Below are 17987 nucleotides of genomic sequence, written 5' to 3'. Positions count from 1 at the left end.
CAAGGGGGTCTTCGGACCGGGAAAGAAGGGGGGCCTTCAAGTACCCAGCAACCTCATTTGAGATTGTACGTCTTGACTGATGATCTGCACATGAACTGAAGTGTGTAAAAGCACTCCACACAGAGTCCCCTGATGTGTCTGCAGAGCAGGTGCTGTCCTCACTTGTTGCTGTACCATGTTCTCTTCTGCTGCCGTTGTGAGTAGAGTGAACGCTCATTGCTTTGCGGGTCGCTCAGCATAACAGACATCTTTGTATCTAGGATCGACCAACATTGCCAATGCAGGAAAGCGTGACATCTTGATATCAGGGAACCTCGTCTTGATGCTACACAAAAGGCTTGAGGCAAGCAATGCTGCCTCACCACCTTCGGAAACATGTTCAACTAGAACCACCTCGGTACACTGCAACAGGGGAATGACTTGTGACAGCGTGGGATATCTGTCCCCAGACAGTTCAGTTGTGGCATGGTCAAGTGGCTTCAAGACTTGCACTGCTGCATTCATAAGCTTCCACTCACTTGCGTTCAAGTGTGGAACTGCGTGAGATTCTCAGAGTTCTACAGTGATGACCGTACGGAGCTCCACGAGCCTGGCCATCATGGCATGCTCACTGTTCCATCGCGTCGGGACGTCTTGTATAACCTCGAGAGGGTCCAGCCGCATGTTTCTCTGAATTTTCTGAAGCCGTCCTCGGGCCTTGGCACTCAGTTTGTATCAAACCACAATCACTCTGGCCTTAGCACAGAGCTGCAAAAGCCCTGGTACATCTCTTTTGGCATCACTGACACACCGCTCCAGGACAACCGCGCTACTGCAGAAGTAATGTTCCTTCCATTATCTGTAATGACGAAGATCGGCACAGTATCGTGGGCTGGAAGTTCCCACTCCTCCATGACACCTGCGATAAATAGCTCCAGGTTTTCTGCAGTGTGAGAGTCTGTCATCTCTGTGCAAGCCAATGCATGCACGTGTTGCACGAAGTCACTGTCCATGAAGTGACAAGTTGCACAAACATAGCTGTCATTTGTCCACGATGTCCAACCATCAGTTGTGATTGAAAGTGACTCCACTCCGCTTGCAAAAATGTCCCCGAACTTCTTTTTCACCTTCTCCTTGCTTGATGCGTAGAGGTCCGGAATAATGGCTCTCAAGAACGTTGTCCGAGACGGCACGGCATAATCCGGCATAGCGAACTTCATCATGTCGAGGAAACATGGTTCTTCGACAATGTTGTAGGGGTGCATACCACGAGCTATGAAGCCAGCTATCATTTTTGTCATCTGTTGGGCTTTTGGGGCCAACGCTTTCATTTTCGGCTTGAAACTGTCGGCTATGGATGGCTGTTGACCACTTGCCTTGCTTGCCCCCTTGAGCTTGGATGGCCTTTCGCATGTGTCCTGCTTCTCTTAGTAGTCCTTGTGCAAGTCCGGGTGTCTCCTCAAATGCGTTGAGGGTTGTTGTCGTACTTGCCGAGGTCTTCAGGACTGCCTTGCATTTAAGACATCCAGCTTTGGTTCTCGGTGGAATCTTTACAAAAAAGTTGCAAATCGGATTGCTGGCCGCATGCAAGTCCCCCATGGTGCTCTCTGGAGTGGTCTAAGGCGGCTGGGATTGATCAAATGCCGCCGCGGCAGAGACAGAGTCGCCCACTAAATGAAATCGACCACACCACCACGCCGACGAGATGCGTTTTTGTACGCCTTTGTTCTGAGCATGGTTCTGTTTTCCTGGCTTGGTTTGGATTGAATTTGATTGGGAAAAGTATTACTGCATCCAAAACCGAAACTTCCGAAAGCGCCTTCTCCCTGCCGCGTGTGGCTATTCGTTCGAGCCGAATACTTCGAAATTTCCAAATCACAAAATTCGAATCAAAGCGAATATCGAATACTGTAGTGCATTATTCGTTCAACTATTCGAAAATATCGAATATTCGTACAAGCCTAGTGACTAAGCTACTGTCAATGATTAAATCATTCTGTCATGCATTTCCAGATGTCACGCACATCGCCTTGGCTCTTTTGAACATAACAAGTGTTGCCCCACAGTCGCAACATTCCAAAACATGGGACAAGGTGCTCGCACTGCACAATCACTGCAAACAAGAAGTGAAGCCTTCTCGGTCTCCACCCGCATTGCTCACAAAAAGCTAATTAAGTTTGGTACCAGTCATCCCGGACACTCCAACTTTCAACTCTGCTACAATAAATTGTTTATGAACAATAAGTGCTATATTTAAGACACATCTACCAACAGCGTCCGTGAGCAGAATGCATCTTGCACATTACAGAATCAGATCGTTCCATTATGTACGTACAACACAATAGGGGCACGTAAGGGGCAGTGGCCTAACATCACAAATACCTTTACGTTACTTGCATATTATTTTTATGAATATCACAAGTCTTGTGAATAAATTTCATTCTTCGGCAATTGACACGTGCGTTGCAAAAATTATTGCCTTGACAGAAACTTGGCTTCTTGCACATGTGTGCCATTATAACACAGGCAATTTCGCTATCTACCGCTGTGAACAATCTGCACGTCGAGGAGGAGGCATCCTTCTCGCAATTTCTAAAGATATTCCGTCATTTCATATAAATATTAAACCTGAACTTCAAACCACGTGTGCTTGCCTACCTCTCAGTCACACAAGGATAATACTCGGCATCTGCTACTGCTCACCCTCATCATCTACCACCGTCACTGAAGAGTTACAGGACGCTACTAATCTAATTTTTTCACGTTTTCTCACTTCACCATTACTCTTACTAGGCAATTTTAATTTTCCTAATCTAACATGGAATACACATCCACTCAGCATGAAGCCTTTTTCTGCTCAGGCTGAAGATTTCTGTGAGTTGTGTACCCTGTTTTCATCTTCCCAATTTGTGACTTAGCCTACCAGATCATCAACCAACACTGCAAACAAGCTTGATTTAATCCTAACTAATCATTCAGATCTAACTTCTTCTTTGCATATTTACCTGGTATTAGCGACCATTCCTTGCTAACTTACGGTATATATGTCTGCTCTCCGAAAAGTACAAAAGTTAAGAAAATTATGCGCCGCTACAAGAAAGCTAACTTCGAAGCCATTAATAATAAACTATCACCATTTATTCCAGCTTTTCTTGTTAATTTTGATAACCATTTGATTCAGTCAAACTGGGATACATTTGTAGACCAGGCATGCCTATTAACTGAAGAGTACATTCTTAATCGCATCATCATTTCTAATGTGCAAATACCTTGGCACAGCTCTTCTATAAAATGCCTATCTAATAAAAAATAGAACTCCGTCGCTTAGCTAAGTCATCTGCAAGTAAAACAAATGGAAAATCCTATAACACTGCTAATAAAATGTACGTCATTGCTCCAAAAAACACTAAAGACAATTACTTATCCCATACATTACCTAAAATGCTTAACACAGATGTCCGAAAGTTTCGGCGCATCATTAACCCCTCTTGTGATAAGCTCGATTACCTTGAAATAGTGGTCAGGTGTAGTCATTTCAAGTGATGCTTGTGCAATCGTTATTAATGAATCACTTGCAAATAATTTTTCTGTTTCATTGAAAACGCATCCACCACACACACACACACACAGCACTACAACCAATATCTCGTTATGCGACCCACAGCTCTTCATTCCTTTGGTGTTGCTAAGCTAATTGATGATTTGCCTTTGAACTCTACTGCCGGTTGAGATGTTATTAATAGCAAATTTTTGAAAAGTACTAATGCATTCACTTTTGCAATACTTCCTAATATTTTCCAACAATCAATAACATTTGTACTCTGCCTGCTCAATGGAAAATAGGGAAGGTGGTTCCATTGCATAAGTCTGGTAACAAAAGCTCACCCCTGATATGACGCATGATTTTGCTTACCAGCACCTGTTGCAAACTTCTTTTACATGCAATATTTATAAATCTAGTCAACTTTCTTGACTCAAACTCATTTTTCACCTCAGCTCAACATGGTTCTTGCAAAACATTCTATGTGAAACCTAAATAATATCTTTTACTTATGACTTACACTGTATTTTAGGTCATGCTTGCTGTGCTGACTGTGTATTTTGAGACTTCAGCAAAGCGTTTGACAAGATTTGCCAAAAGCTGCTGTTATTCAAACTGAGTCTTTTAAACCTTGGCAGTAACCTGCTGAAATGGATTGAGTGATTTCTTACTAACCATTATCATTATCAGTTTGTTACTGGGAATAATTATTACTCGTCATTGACTTAGGTTTGCTCTGGTATGCTTCAGCGATCAGTACTACGGCCCCTACTTTTCCTGATTTATATTAATGACCTACCTTCTTCGTTGAGGTCTCACATTCACTTGTTTTTGGATGATTGCGTGATGTATCGTAAAATAACTACTAAAGACGACACTAATGCTCTTCAGTCTGACTTGGACTATATGACTGATTGACAAACACTTGGTTAATGGAAATTAATGTAATTAAATGCAAAGTTTCCCAGGTGCACAGAAACACCAGTACTCTTTCTACTTCCTATCAGAATAAAACTGCTCTAGAACCCATAAATTGTACATATACTTAGGAGTTCATATAACTGCAAATCTAACCTGAAACCTTTACACTGAGTGCATAATAAGTAAAGCTACAGCATGCTTGGTTACTTACATCACCAGTTTTCCAAGGCATCATCATCTCAAAATTACTACTTGAGCAGTGCGTCCTAAATTAGAATATGCTGCAGCTGTGTGGGCGCTGTACCACGAAAACTTTACTTCATCGAGCTTCTTCAAAATAATTCAGTCCAATTCATATTTTCTAATTTTAACCATACTGCTAGCATAAGACAACCTATCTCTTCTATCATTTGCACCTCGTAGAACAATAGCATGTTTGACCCTGTTTCACAAATTTTATTACCATTCCTCCCTTCACAGTAACTTCATTTCTTAGCCTCATTACCTGTCAAGCCACATTGATCATAGCCATAAGGTCAGAATATTCAAACAGGGAGCCCTAACACTTTCACTTAACCTTTTTTTCCCAGATCACGGCAGTGGAACCACCTTCCTAGTGAAATTGTCTCCATTGTTGATAAGCAACTCTTTTGTAAGGCATTAGCTAACATTGTATACTTGGGAATTATTAACATGTTATTTAGCTTACTTGCCATACTTGTAAATGATTAAGCATGACACTTGTTAACATTGTATTAGAAGAAATTATCAAGATGCTATATTTTACATTATTTGTTGTACTTGTACAAGCCATTACATAACATTGTATAATTTGGAATTATTAATATGCTACATTGTTTATTTTTTGTATTTCATTGTTATGCTTCCCATCTTACCACTCCCCTCTGTAATGCCCTCAGGCCTTGAGGGTAACACAAATAAAATAAATATCACCCCCCAAATTCAGGTTGGCCCACCCCATACCGCCCCCTAATTCAGGTTGGCCCACTTTCATATCACCCCCAAATTCAGGTTGGCCCGCCCCCATAAAGCTCCCAAATTTGGGTTGGCCCACCCCCATATCAACCCCAAATTTAGGTTGGCCCATCCACATATCACCCCCAGATTTAGGTTGTCCTACCCCTATATCACCCCCAAATTTAGGTTGGCCTGTGCACATATCAACCCCAAGTTCAGGTGGGCCCACCATACCTAAGATGACACCGACCCCCCCCCCCCCATTGTACTACGAAACAACACTCAAGGATGGATTTAAACGTACAATACACATTGTAAAATGACCATTCTACACAGACACATACACACGCACAAATAAGAAAAACCAGCAATCAATCAGAAGGTTCTGGTCTATACAAAATGTAAAGGGAAAGTCCAGTTGTAGCTTGTATTGTAGGCATGAGTGATGAAATGAAGAACCAACTCGAATGGTGACGTGACGCACATTGACAGCATATTGTCACGTGGTGGTGACGTTGAATAACACAGCAGCAATACTGTGAACGACAAAACTAACTTTTATTGGGCGAACCTGTGCCCACAAAACAGGCTACACTTATAGCACAACGAACACGCTCGGCGATCGTCGAAAATCTGATCAGCGGGTCAAGCGCGTCGGCTTTTATACAGCAGTCGTCGAATGTTCCAGACTAATCGTTCGGACCCGCGTGCCTTCCACAGAGTTCTACACCATTCGCGTCACACGATGAAATCAGATAAAACAAGCTTCGGCGACAACAGACAGCCGGGTAGAAGCATCGATAACTTTCCAGAAACTTCGGATACATGCAGGCGCGTCCCGCGCTGTGTGATTACATTTGTTAGGCGGCGAAACGTGGTCGCCCGATAAAGATAAGTACACGTGTCAATACCCCCCTCTTAAAGGGATACAGAATAAAAATCGAAGAATATAGAGAAAGCCCCACAATTGCATTCCTAAGACACGATTGCTATAGTATATAGCCATTATTCGGGTTACTTTTGAGTGGATGGCTTTATTTTTGACTCTCTCTGAGCGGCCACCGCGACACTCGCAAAGCGCTCCCGACAACAAGCCGGCGGATCTGACGTCACACCTACCCTCAGCAACCGCGGAGTGAGCTGGCCGGCTGCGCAGTTTTGTTTTCCTCGCGCTGCGCAGTGCAAAATGCAAAGTTCTAGTGAGAACGATAGCATGAGCGGAACTTATGACTCCGACTTGGATGAGCGGCCTACTGAACGACCACGAACGATAAAGGCGTATGCCTACGATCCGTCCGCGTCGTCAAGCGAAATTGACGACGGCCCGCCGCAGCAGTCCCCCTCCGCGGTGCCGAGAGAGTCTGGACCAGCAAAGTGGTGTTTACACTGTGCGTTCCATGTACACGCGTTCGCCTCGAGAGATCAGGGGCGGCATCATAGGTGGAAACCAGATATAAACGCGGTTCCTGCGGCTCGGATCGCAAGCTCGCACCTGTCACGAATGAGTTAGCGAGACGAGAGGCGGACGCCTCATTGACAGTGTTGCATCCGTGGCGGTGTGCCCAGCGTGATTCACTCACGCAAACGCTTTGCCATGTTTGGCTTCAACAAAGCGAGGACGCTTATGCCTCAGACTATGCAATGTCAGGTGACGTAAGGAATTTACTCTGGTTTCTGCGCAAAGCGGCTTGCTCCGCCTGCTTGGATGGGTAGCTGCTAGCGCGTAAAACATGAAAGCCACCAATGCACAATACAGGTGCCGTGAGTACACACTGTACAAAAATAAAAAAAAACGTAGAAATCGTTGAAGATATTGACGCGTGTAGACCTCCCTGTACCTACGCCATCGGAGCAGGTGTGACCGGCGGCGTGAACATAACAGTCGGCTGCCGACTCTCGCGCGGCAGGTGCTTGATGCGCGCAAGTAGCCGTGATGCGATGAAGCAACGGGTGAGGATTGAAGCCAGGCATGTGCAGTGACTGAAATGCGCCTCTGTAAGCAGGGAGCGTCTTGTTATTCACGGAGTGAACGAGTACATGCACAGCGGTTTCAGCGTCCCGTTGTTTCATCGCAGCCGAGCACTCTTTCCCTTGGTGCACACGAGATGGCGCCACAAGTCTCATGTCGGCGAATTTTTTTTCGTCAGCCGTCGCTTCAGACGATGCGGATTTCGATTCATTCTGGCAGAATTGACCAAACATCTGGCTCAGAACGTCGTACAAACGACAAATTACGGTCAAACGGCACCTGTGCGCAAAACTACAGCGTGAACAAGTGGCGAGAAAAAGACTACCGCTGCCTGCCGTTTTCACATGCGCACAGCAGGCCCTCGGCATTTTGCGGCGATGATACGGCTGCTCCACACATCAAACCACAAATCCACGAGATGAAAGACGAGGTTTTCGAACAGCTCACACGAGGAAGCGGTACGAGTAGGACGGCCGAACAAAAAAAGTGCGTTGCTGCAAACGTCAACTCGCCCCTTCGCGCGCTCAGTGTGGACGATCGCTCGCAATGGGCCTCGAGGTGGGTAAGCGTGATGTGATATCCGGTTTTGCCAGAGCTTTCGGAGGAGGCCGGTAGGTGCTGTGATTTGAGAAATATTCACTCAAATAATGACTTTTCGCTCACTTCTCCTCAGAAAGAGTGTTGTTTTGGTCGCTCTCGGTGCGACAGCTATCACTGGAGACAGAAATCTCGGCGACAAATTTTTTATTCTCTATCCCTTTAAAGAGCATCGACCCGATGCTGCATACAAACGAAAGTAATAAAAAAACACCCGTAGCAAAGAAAACAACAAAATAAGGAAGTTCGTCAGCGTCCGTAAAAGGGTTTCGGACGCACCACGTGGGCCACTTCAGATCGTGCGCGGCGCCGCTGTGAATGTGAAATTTCGTCTGGCACGACCTCATAGTCCAGTGCGCCAATACGTCGAATGACCTTGTAGGGTCCGAAATAGCGGCGCAATAGTTTCTCACTCAGTCCCCATCGGCGTATCGATGTCCAAACCCAAACACGGTCGCCGGGCTGGTACTCGACGAAGCGTCGTCGGAGGTTGTAGTGTCGGCTGTCGGTCCTCTGTTGGTTCTTGATCCGTAGGCGGGCGAGCTGTCGGGCTTCTTCGGCGCGCTGGAGATAGCGACGTCAACATTCTCTTCGTCAGTGACGTGGGGGGCAGCATGGCGTCGAGCGTCGTCGTCGGGTTCCTGCCGTAAACCAGCTTAAACGGCGTGATCTGTGTTGTTTCTTGCACCGCCGTGTTGTAAGCGAAGGTTACATACAGCAGGACCGCGTCCCACGTCTTGTGCTCGACATCGACGTACATTGCTAGCATGTCGGCGAGGGTCTTGTTCAGGCGCTCCGTGAGACCATTCGTCTGCGGATGGTAGGCAGTTGTCCTCCTGTGGCTTGTCTGGCTGTACTGCAGAATGGCTTGGGTGAGCTCTGCTGTAAAAGCCGTTCCCCTGTCGGTGATGAGGACTTCTGGGTCACCATGTCGCAGCAAGATGTTCTCGACGAAAAATTTCGCCACTTCGGCTGCGCTGCCTTTTGGTAGAGCTTTAGTTTCAGCAAAGCGGGTGAGATAGTCCGTCGCCACGACGATCCACTTATTCCCGGATGTTGACATCGGAAACGGCCCCAACAAATCCATCCCAATCTGCTGGAATGGTCGGCGAGGAGGTTCGATCGGCTGTAGTAATCCTGCTGGCCTTGTTGGTGGTGTCTTGTGTCGTTGACAGTCTCGGCATGTCTTGACGTAACGGGCGACGTCAGCGGTCAGACGCGGCCAGTAATACCTTTCCTGTATTCTCGACAGCGTCCGGGAGAAACCGAGGTGCCCAGCGGTTGGATCGTCGTGTAGGGCGTGCAGTATTTCTGGACGCAGCGCTGACGGTACAACAAGAAGGTAGCTGGCGCGGACTGGTGAGAAGTTCTTCTTCACAAGCAGGTTGTTTTGTAGCGTGAACGAAGACAACCCGCGCTTAAATGCCCTAGGGACAACGTCGGTGTTCCCTTCCAAATACTCGACGAGGCCTTTTAGCTCCGGGTCTGCTTGCTGCTGTTTAGTGAAGTCTTCCGCGCTTATTATCCCAAGGAAGGCGTCGTCGTCCTCGTCGTCTTGCGGCGGGGGATCGATGGGGGCGCGTGATAAGCAGTCGGCGTCGGAGTGTTTTCTTCTGGATTTGTATATTACCGTGACGTCATATTCTTGTAGTCTGAGGCTCCACCGGGCCAGCCGTCCTGAAGGGTTCTTTAAGTTAGCTAGCCAACACAACGCGTGGTGGTCGCTGACGACTTTGAATGGCCTGCCATAGAGGTAAGGGCGAAATTTAGCTGTAGCCCAAATGATGGCGAGGCATTCCTTTTCAGTCGTAGAATAATTGCTTTCCGCTTTTGACAGCGACCGGCTAGCATACGATATCACCCGTTCAAGTCCTTCTTTCCTCTGGACTAGGACGGCACCGAGGCCTAGGCTACTGGCGTCAGTGTGGATTTCAGTATCGGCGTCCTCGTCGAAGTGTGCAAGCACCGGCGGCGACTGCATGCGTCGTTTGAGTTCTTGAAATGCCTTGCCCTGCGGCGTTTCCCACTTGAACTCGACATCACATTTAGTTAGATGTGTTAGCGGCTCCGCAATGCGTGAAAAGTCCTTGACAAAGCGCCTATAGTAGGCACACATGCCAAGGAATCTGCGCACTGCCTTCTTGTCGGTTGGCTGCGGGAACTTTGCGATGGCAGCTGTCTTCTGTGGGTCGGGGCGTACTCCTGATTTGCTGATGACGTGGCCTAGGAACAAAAGCTCATCGTAAGCAAAGCGGCACTTTTCCGGCTTCAGAGTGAGCCCTGATGACTTGATGGCTTCTAACACTGTCGCAAGCCGCCTAAGGTGATCGTCGAAATTTCCGGCGAAGACAACGACGTCATCCAAGTAAACAAGGCAAGTCTGCCACTTCAGTCCGGCTAACACCGTGTCCATGACGCGCTGAAACTTTGCAGGTGCCGAGCACAGTCCGAATGGCATGACCTTGAACTCGTAGAGGCCGTCTGGCGTGATGAAGGCAGTCTTTTCGCGATCTCTCTCGTCGACTTCTATTTGCCAGTAGCCAGACTTGAGGTCCATCGACGAGAAGTATTTAGCGTTGCAGAGCCGATCCAATGCGTCGTCTATCCGTGGAAGGGGGTACACATCCTTCTTCGTGATCTTGTTCAGTCGACGATAATCGACGCAGAAGCGTAGGGTACCGTCCTTTTTCTTCACCAGGACTACAGGAGAGGCCCACGGGCTTTTCGACGGCTGGATGATGTCGTCACGCAGCATTTCGTCGACTTGTTGCCTAATAGCTTCACGTTCTCGCGTCGAAACTCGGTAAGGGCTCTGGCGGAGTGGTCGAGCGCACTCTTCGGTTATTATGCGATGCTTTGCAACTGGTGTTTGTCGAATCCTCGATGACGTCGAAAAGCAGTCTTTGTATCGTCGGAGAAGACATCTGATCTGTTGCTGCTTACTCATAGGAAGACTTGGATTCACGTCGAAGTCTGGTTCGGGGACTATGCTCATCGGGGTAGATGCGGCTGAATCCGAGAGGACAAAGGCATTGCTGGTTTCCACAATTTCCTCGATGTATGCGATTGTCGTGCCCTTGTTGATGTGCTTGAACTCTTGGCTGAAGTTGGTTAGCATAACTTCAACTTGCCCTCCGTGGAGTCGAGTGATCCCTCTTGCGACGCAAATTTGACGGTCGAGCAGTAGATGTTGGTCGCCCTCGATGACGCCTTCTACGTCAGCGGGTGTTTCGGTGCCGACGGAAATAATAATGCTGGAGCGCGGCGGGATGCTCACTTGATCTTCGAGCACACTCAAGGCGTGGTGACTACGACAGCTCTCCGACGGCATCGCTTGATCTTGCGAAAGCGTTATCGATTTCGACTTCAGGTCGATGACTGCGCCATGTTGATTCAGGAAGTCCATGCCGAGAATGACGTCTCGTGAACACTGTACCTGAACACTGTACCCAGCACCTCCACCAGATGTCACGTGGTGGTGACGTTGAATAACACAGCAGCAATACTGTGAACGACAAAACTAACTTTTATTGGGCGAACCTGTGCCCACAAAACAGGCTACACTTATAGCACAACGAACACGCTCGGCGATCGTCGAAAATCTGATCAGCGGGTCAAGCGCGTCGGCTTTTATACAGCAGTCGTCGAATGTTCGAGACTAATCGTTCGGACCCGCGTGCCTTCCACAAAGTTCTACACCATTCGCGTCACACGATGAAATCAGATAAAACAAGCTTCGGCGACAACAGACAGCCGGATAGAAGCATCGATAACTTTCCAGAAACTTCGGATACATGCAGGCGCGTCCCGCGCTGTGCGATTACATTTGTTAGGCGGCGAAACATGGTCGCCCGATAAAGATAAGTACACGTGTCAATATCACTGAAGCACTCTGTCATGCCATTAGTTTGTAGATGGTATGGTGTACTGGTACAGTGGCTATTTCAGCTTTCATCGAGTAGGGCCTTCAAAGCATCGAGAAGGAATGCGTGGCCTCTATCACTCAGGAGTTTGCCAAGGCCACCATGGAGGAAAAGACAAAATACCGTAAGATGAATACATCCCGGCGCATGACAGACTGTAGAGTGGCTGCTTTTGTATAGCGGGTCAAGTGACACATGGTGACGATAAGTCAGCAGTTACCAGCTGGAGTGCATGAAAGCAGTCCATACATGTCAATGGCAACACAGTCAAAAGGTCCACTAGGGCAAGGAAGGGGCTCCAACTTGTCCCAGGAGGTGATTTTCAGAATTGGTACTTGGCACATGAGGGATGATGATGTGGGGTGTTTAACCCTTTCGCTGTCACGGACGTACCGGTACGTCATCGCGCTTCCCCCCCACAGTGTCACCGACGTACCGGTACGTTCTCTATTGTGCATTCAAAATTTCGCGCCCGAGCGCAAAGCTGGCGCTCCTGGATTGGCCACGTCATCTGTTGACTCTTTTTACAGGTTCGTATATTCGCCCCGACCTGTGTTACTCCATGTATTGAAGAGTACGGCGCGACTGCCACTCCCCACTTTCTCTTTGCTGAGTGGCGCGGTGGCTCCGCGTTCGCTGGATCATGCGTCGCGCGTGTGGTTATGGGTTCAAGGGTTGTTCTGCCATCGCCGCTGGTTTGAAGGTTTTCATTTTTCTTCTGTTGGTGTGTCTGCTACGGCGCGTCAAGTTCAGGCGCACGTGCCGTTGCCTCTCCGAAAAGAGTGACTCGATTGCTGCTTTCGCTCTCTCGCCGCACTCTCGCTTCCGACTTGCAGCAGTAAACGTAAAGCCCTTCGAACTTTGTTTAGCCTTTTTCCATCTCCCTCTGTCTTCTTGATCACGCAACGTCCCATTTCTCTCCGTTGTGCGGGCGACTGAAAGCGCATCCTCCCTGCGCGCGGTTACTTTCGGATGGCTGAGCGCGTGGGACCTTCGTCTGCTCATTGGAGCGGTGGCTCAATTCCGATTCAGAATACGAGCCGAGCTCGGATTCGGACTCGTACAGAGTCGCATGCGAGGAAGAGGGTTCCGCATCGTCAGATTCAAATGTTGAACGGATTTTATAGTCAGGCTGATGATGATGTTTACTAACAACAGCTGCAGAACACTGAAATGTGCATATTGCATTGACTATGTTATTTGTATACCAATCATAATAAAAAATAAATTGCTATGTTCATTCCCTGTTATGCTCGTTCCCTGAAACCAAGCCGACATTGGGGGTGCGTCACGGCCAGAAAGGTCCGACAGCGAAAGGGTTAAGCACATGCAGTTATATGCATTCCACACATATAAAATCGCAGCCACAGTTGAGTGGCAGGTCTTGAAGAGGCCAACATGTGCGCACTGTGGGTCGGCATGAAAAGCAGTGCATATATTGACATGAAGCTGGCTGGGTACGAAAGAAGCCACTTGCAACTGTCGGAAAGGTAGTCTTAATGATGACAAAAGCAGCGGAGAACGCAACATGATGAAGAGGTGGAAGGTTGAGAACGGATACAGAGAAGAGCAGGCATCGTTGCGCTGCTCTGAAGCCATGTTGAGCAGTGCAGGTGACGAAAGTGTACACTCAAGTACGGAGAGGCAAACATGGTCAGCCGATACTGGAGCGTGTGGAATGGCATTAGCCGGACAGGCAGAGAATGTGGAACTCCTGTGGCTTGAGTGCCCAGCAGGCCTGGCAGCCAGATAGATCTTTGAGGGTGGATAGCCAAAAAGTGCGTGATGATCAGTGATGGCATCAAAAGGATAGGCATACAAATGAGGTAAACATCTTCTAAGAGCCTAGATGATGGCCAAACACTATTTCTCTGTAACCGAGTAATTAAGACTCGGCTTCTGGAGGAGTGCAGCTGGGATGAGCACGGATGGGTAACGGTTGCAGATTTTCGGCCAAGCACAGCAACCATGAGTTTAAGCTGAGGGCAATGCCACTTAGGCACAGGCCACTCTTCTTCGCTACAGTTTCACTGTTTTTTCCCCCACTGAGGATTTGTCTCAGTGGTGAGCAGAATGATTACAACCGTGCAAGACTAAACACACTCTGGGAGAACAACCACACTCATGTGAAACTACTAGTCTAAACAGATCATAACAGGCCTCTGAAGAAGGTAATCCTCCTACAGTGAACAGTTGTTAGGTTGATGATGGTGACAAGAACAGCAAAAGCGAATAAAACAGAATGCATCAAAACTCTGTTCCAGAGTAAATTGTGCAAAGCTGCATAACTCCTCTTACCCTTGTTACCGCTCTCCTCAGTTGCCATTTCGACTTCAGTGGTAATGGTTGCTGCTTCAGTGCTGCTGTCGCCACCCTCATCACCAACGGACTGCAAAGGCACCATTGCCACATCGGAGAAGGCGGCCACTCTGCCCATGGGAGTCACGGGTGCCACGTTGGCAACCAAGGGTGCTGCTGTCACGGTCTGCCACAAAAGTCACACGAGATGGGACACAGTGTAAACATGTTGCATTGCGCAACACTGCAAAAGCAGTCTGTGGAAATACGGGACACAGGGTCGCTGCCTATTGATGGAAACAACACCACCTAGAAAATTCAGCATTTTTAATTGTGACAAGCATTTAATTTATGTTTCTTGCTTCATTGGTGATCAAAGAAAGCAGAAAAAGAAAGACAATACACCACTCATTTATGAACTGATAGTACAAGTTTATTCACAGCAGTGCCTCGTGATGTTTTGCTGCTGCTTTCTTTCAGATCACCTCAAATCAAATTGAAAACGCAAGGTCAGAGTTCGATAAAGCAAGTAAAGCATGTTACTGTCCTGCATTCTTTTTGGCATTGGTACTGAGTGATGACATCTTCGGTGGTTACTATAGCTCCTGCATTGTAAACAGCATCCTGTCACACAAACAATTTAACACTAATTTGAATAATGTTCCCATATATACAAACAGCAAGCAAAAGTTGCTATGCGGCTTCAAGAAAATGCACTACCATGACAATGCTCGCGCCGACATCGACTCACATCTAGTCCCCTATTGGTACACACTCACAGTGACACAACTGAGGAATGAATGCAACAGTTGAGCTCACTTATAACAATACTTGTTTTAACAATACAGTAGCCTTCCATTAATTTGTCTCTGGTTAATTCGATTGTTTGGTTGATTTGACCCTGATCAAGGGTCCGGCCAGGGCCTATGCATTTCTATAGGCCAAAAATTTTGTTTCGATCCTAAAATTGCCCTTTGCCTGATAACTTGAACTTTGCCAGCCAGTACACATGCACCTGACCCCTATGGTGACTGGAAGTGACCCCTTTAGTGGCAGTGTCTGTCTCGGTGGAGCTTAGGAGACAGTGAATGCATTCAACGCACGTGATCTCCCGTCGAAAATGCCTATTTTTGGCCTGTCCTAGAAGGACATTTAAGCAATAATCGTAGCTCGCAATGTCTGATTACGGTATTTACCTGATTCTAATGCTCGCCTTTCTTTTCAAGAAAATTGAGCCGAAAATTGTCTGCACGGTGCAATCGAACACGAAACCAAAAACCGCCTCTGCAGCGTTTGTACGCTTTACCGCACGACCTAATTGTATTGCGGCGAAGATAACTTTCACAACCATGCGGCGAAGCTGACTTTAGAAAACCGGCCGCCAATGTGCGGCACATTTAGAACCTTGCCAATTTTGTTCTGCACCTTGTTTAATTGGACCCGCCGGATAATTCGATAAATTTTGTCACTTCTCTCAGGTTCGAATTAACTGACATCGACTATATTTCGGATATAACAATCAGCAGCGGATGCAACGCTAACTTTTGCATGTGTTTTACGGTGAAGTCGCTTACTACAATGCTCATTTGCCGGGTTATTGGCTATTACAATTACATATGGCTACTGAATGAGTATGCCGAAAGGCATAAAATAAAAATAAAATTCAGTGCTGATTTAGCAGTAAATGCGAGAGATAAGCCTTAGCATTACGTCGCACATCTTTGAGGTCTCAGATCCATGGTTTAAACCATGCTCCTCACACATGCAAAGTGTTGTTCAGGAGCACACTTGACACACGCCCTCCTCTTCGAGGAGCTAAGTGCAAATGATGGTGGTCCAGAGCAGGCCACTGTCAGTTGCTTTTTATGTGTGTGTGTGTGTGTGTGTGTGTGTGTGTGTGTGTGTGTGTGTGTATATATATATATATATCTTGATACGTGTACATGTTTATCTTTCTCGGGTGACCACGTTTCACCGCTTAACAAATGTTATCACGCAGCGCAGGACGCGCCTGCATGTATAGGAAGTTTCTGGAATGTTATCGATGGTTCCATCCGCTGTCTGTCACCGAACCTTGTGTAATCTGAGTGCATGTATGTGCGACGCGAATAATGTAGAACTTTGTGGAAGACATGCGGGTCCCAGCGATTAGTCTGGAACATTCAACAACTGATGTATAAAAGCTGACGCACTTGACCCGCTGATCAGATTTTCGACGAATGCCGACTGTGTTCGCCGTTTTCGTTGAGCGTAGCCTGTTTTTCTGGGCACAGGTTCGCCCACTAAAGTTAGTTTCGCCATTCACAGTTTTCTTGCTGTGTCCTCAACCGTCACTACCACCGTGATCCAGAGCAGGCCACTGTCAGTTGCTTTTTGTGTGTGTGTGTGTGTGTGTGTGTGTGTGTGTGCGTGTGCGTGTGCGTGTGCCTAATTTTTATTAGTCATTTGATAAGAAGCCAACAAACAATGACACCATGGCCAGCTCAGGGGAAATTAACTGCAGTCTTTAATTGAAATAAAGAAATTATAAATAAATGGAAATTAAAGAGGATGAAAAACAACTGACTGCAGGTTGAATACCAACCCGTGTATTTGCATTATGCGTGCGATGCTCTTACTAAATGAGCTACTGTGGTGCCCAGTAACGTCGGCATCAAAAGACATATTTTCCAGGAGTGTATGAACTGTAGTGAAGCATATTATCGATACTTGGAGAACCAGAGTGCGCCGCTCATTCAAGAAGAAGATGACGGTTGAGAAGCTCGAGGCTTTGGCGCTGTTCCCGGCCTTTGTCGGTTCGCTGACAATGACAGTGTCTATTTTAAAAAAGGAGTACTGTATTTACTCGCATAATGATTGCACTCGCATAATGATCGCACCCCTGAATTTTGTCGTCAAAATTCGATTTTTTTTCTTTCCTGTGTAATGATTGCACCCTGAACTTGTCGCAGCGATATGTCATGTGCCAAGTCTAGCTAATGATGATCGCACACACCATCTGTCAAATGCTACGCAAACGATTCTTGAAAACATACCAAGAGGTCTCCATGCATCCAACATTCTTAAGCAGATGCCCCATTTCTTTTTATCACTTTCTGCACTTCCATGAAAAAAAAAAAAAACTACAACCAAGCTTGCCTCGGCTTTATTATTTGTAGGTGTCATAATGGATTTGGTCAACAACAACAACATAAAGGGTGGGCGGCAAATCGCGGGCGGCAACGATAGTGGCCACATTTACACTGATATGTTAGAAATGTACCCTATTCATACGCCGACGTTTGTAACGCAGCTAAGATATTCACTTACCCTTAGCGAAAACGTGCCATATTAGGATAGCAGTGAAGACATATGTCACAGTTTCCACAGCATGCCCGCTATGTGTTTCTGTGTCACTGGCCGCTAAGCATGCCCATCTCTGTTTCTGTCCCCTCAAAGTGGACATGGCTATGTCACAAACTTGCCGATATTAACATTATTCATTACTGATACGGAAGAAACTGTTTCAATGCGCGTAATGCACTCACGAGAAGAAAAATAATCGCGTTCAGTGCGTTCGGCTTGCTCCGCCGGCCGTCATTTTTGTTTTGGTGTCCCGCACTGACAACGGCAGCCGCCTGCTTGTTATCGCGCTGCAAATGCGGGATAAAAAAAAATGTTTCTTTTCGTGGGAAATTTAACCCGCACAATGATCGCACCCCTGGATTTGCATCAATTTTTTTGACAGAAAAGTGTGATCATTATGCGAGTAAATACGGTACATTCCAAACGCCCCCATTAT

At 47.0% G+C, this 17987-nt stretch overlaps 1 protein-coding gene across 7 annotated transcripts in view; it reads right to left on the bottom strand.

The window, feature by feature from the left end:
• LOC126536175 (uncharacterized) overlaps positions 1-17987 on the bottom strand; it is a 181389-nt gene that overhangs the window by 55724 nt on the left and 107678 nt on the right. For all 7 annotated transcript variants that reach the window (XM_072287426.1, XM_072287427.1, XM_072287428.1 and 4 more), the window contains one exon: positions 14207-14393. In XM_072287426.1, coding sequence (XP_072143527.1) covers positions 14207-14393 — 187 coding nt within the window. The remainder of the gene's footprint in view (positions 1-14206; positions 14394-17987) is intronic.

Source organism: Dermacentor andersoni, chromosome 3, assembly GCF_023375885.2.
Source record: "Dermacentor andersoni chromosome 3, qqDerAnde1_hic_scaffold, whole genome shotgun sequence".
NCBI lineage: Eukaryota > Metazoa > Arthropoda > Arachnida > Ixodida > Ixodidae > Dermacentor > Dermacentor andersoni.
The sequence above is the reverse complement of the archived record's forward strand: the minus strand, read 5'-3'. Positions and strand labels throughout refer to the sequence as shown.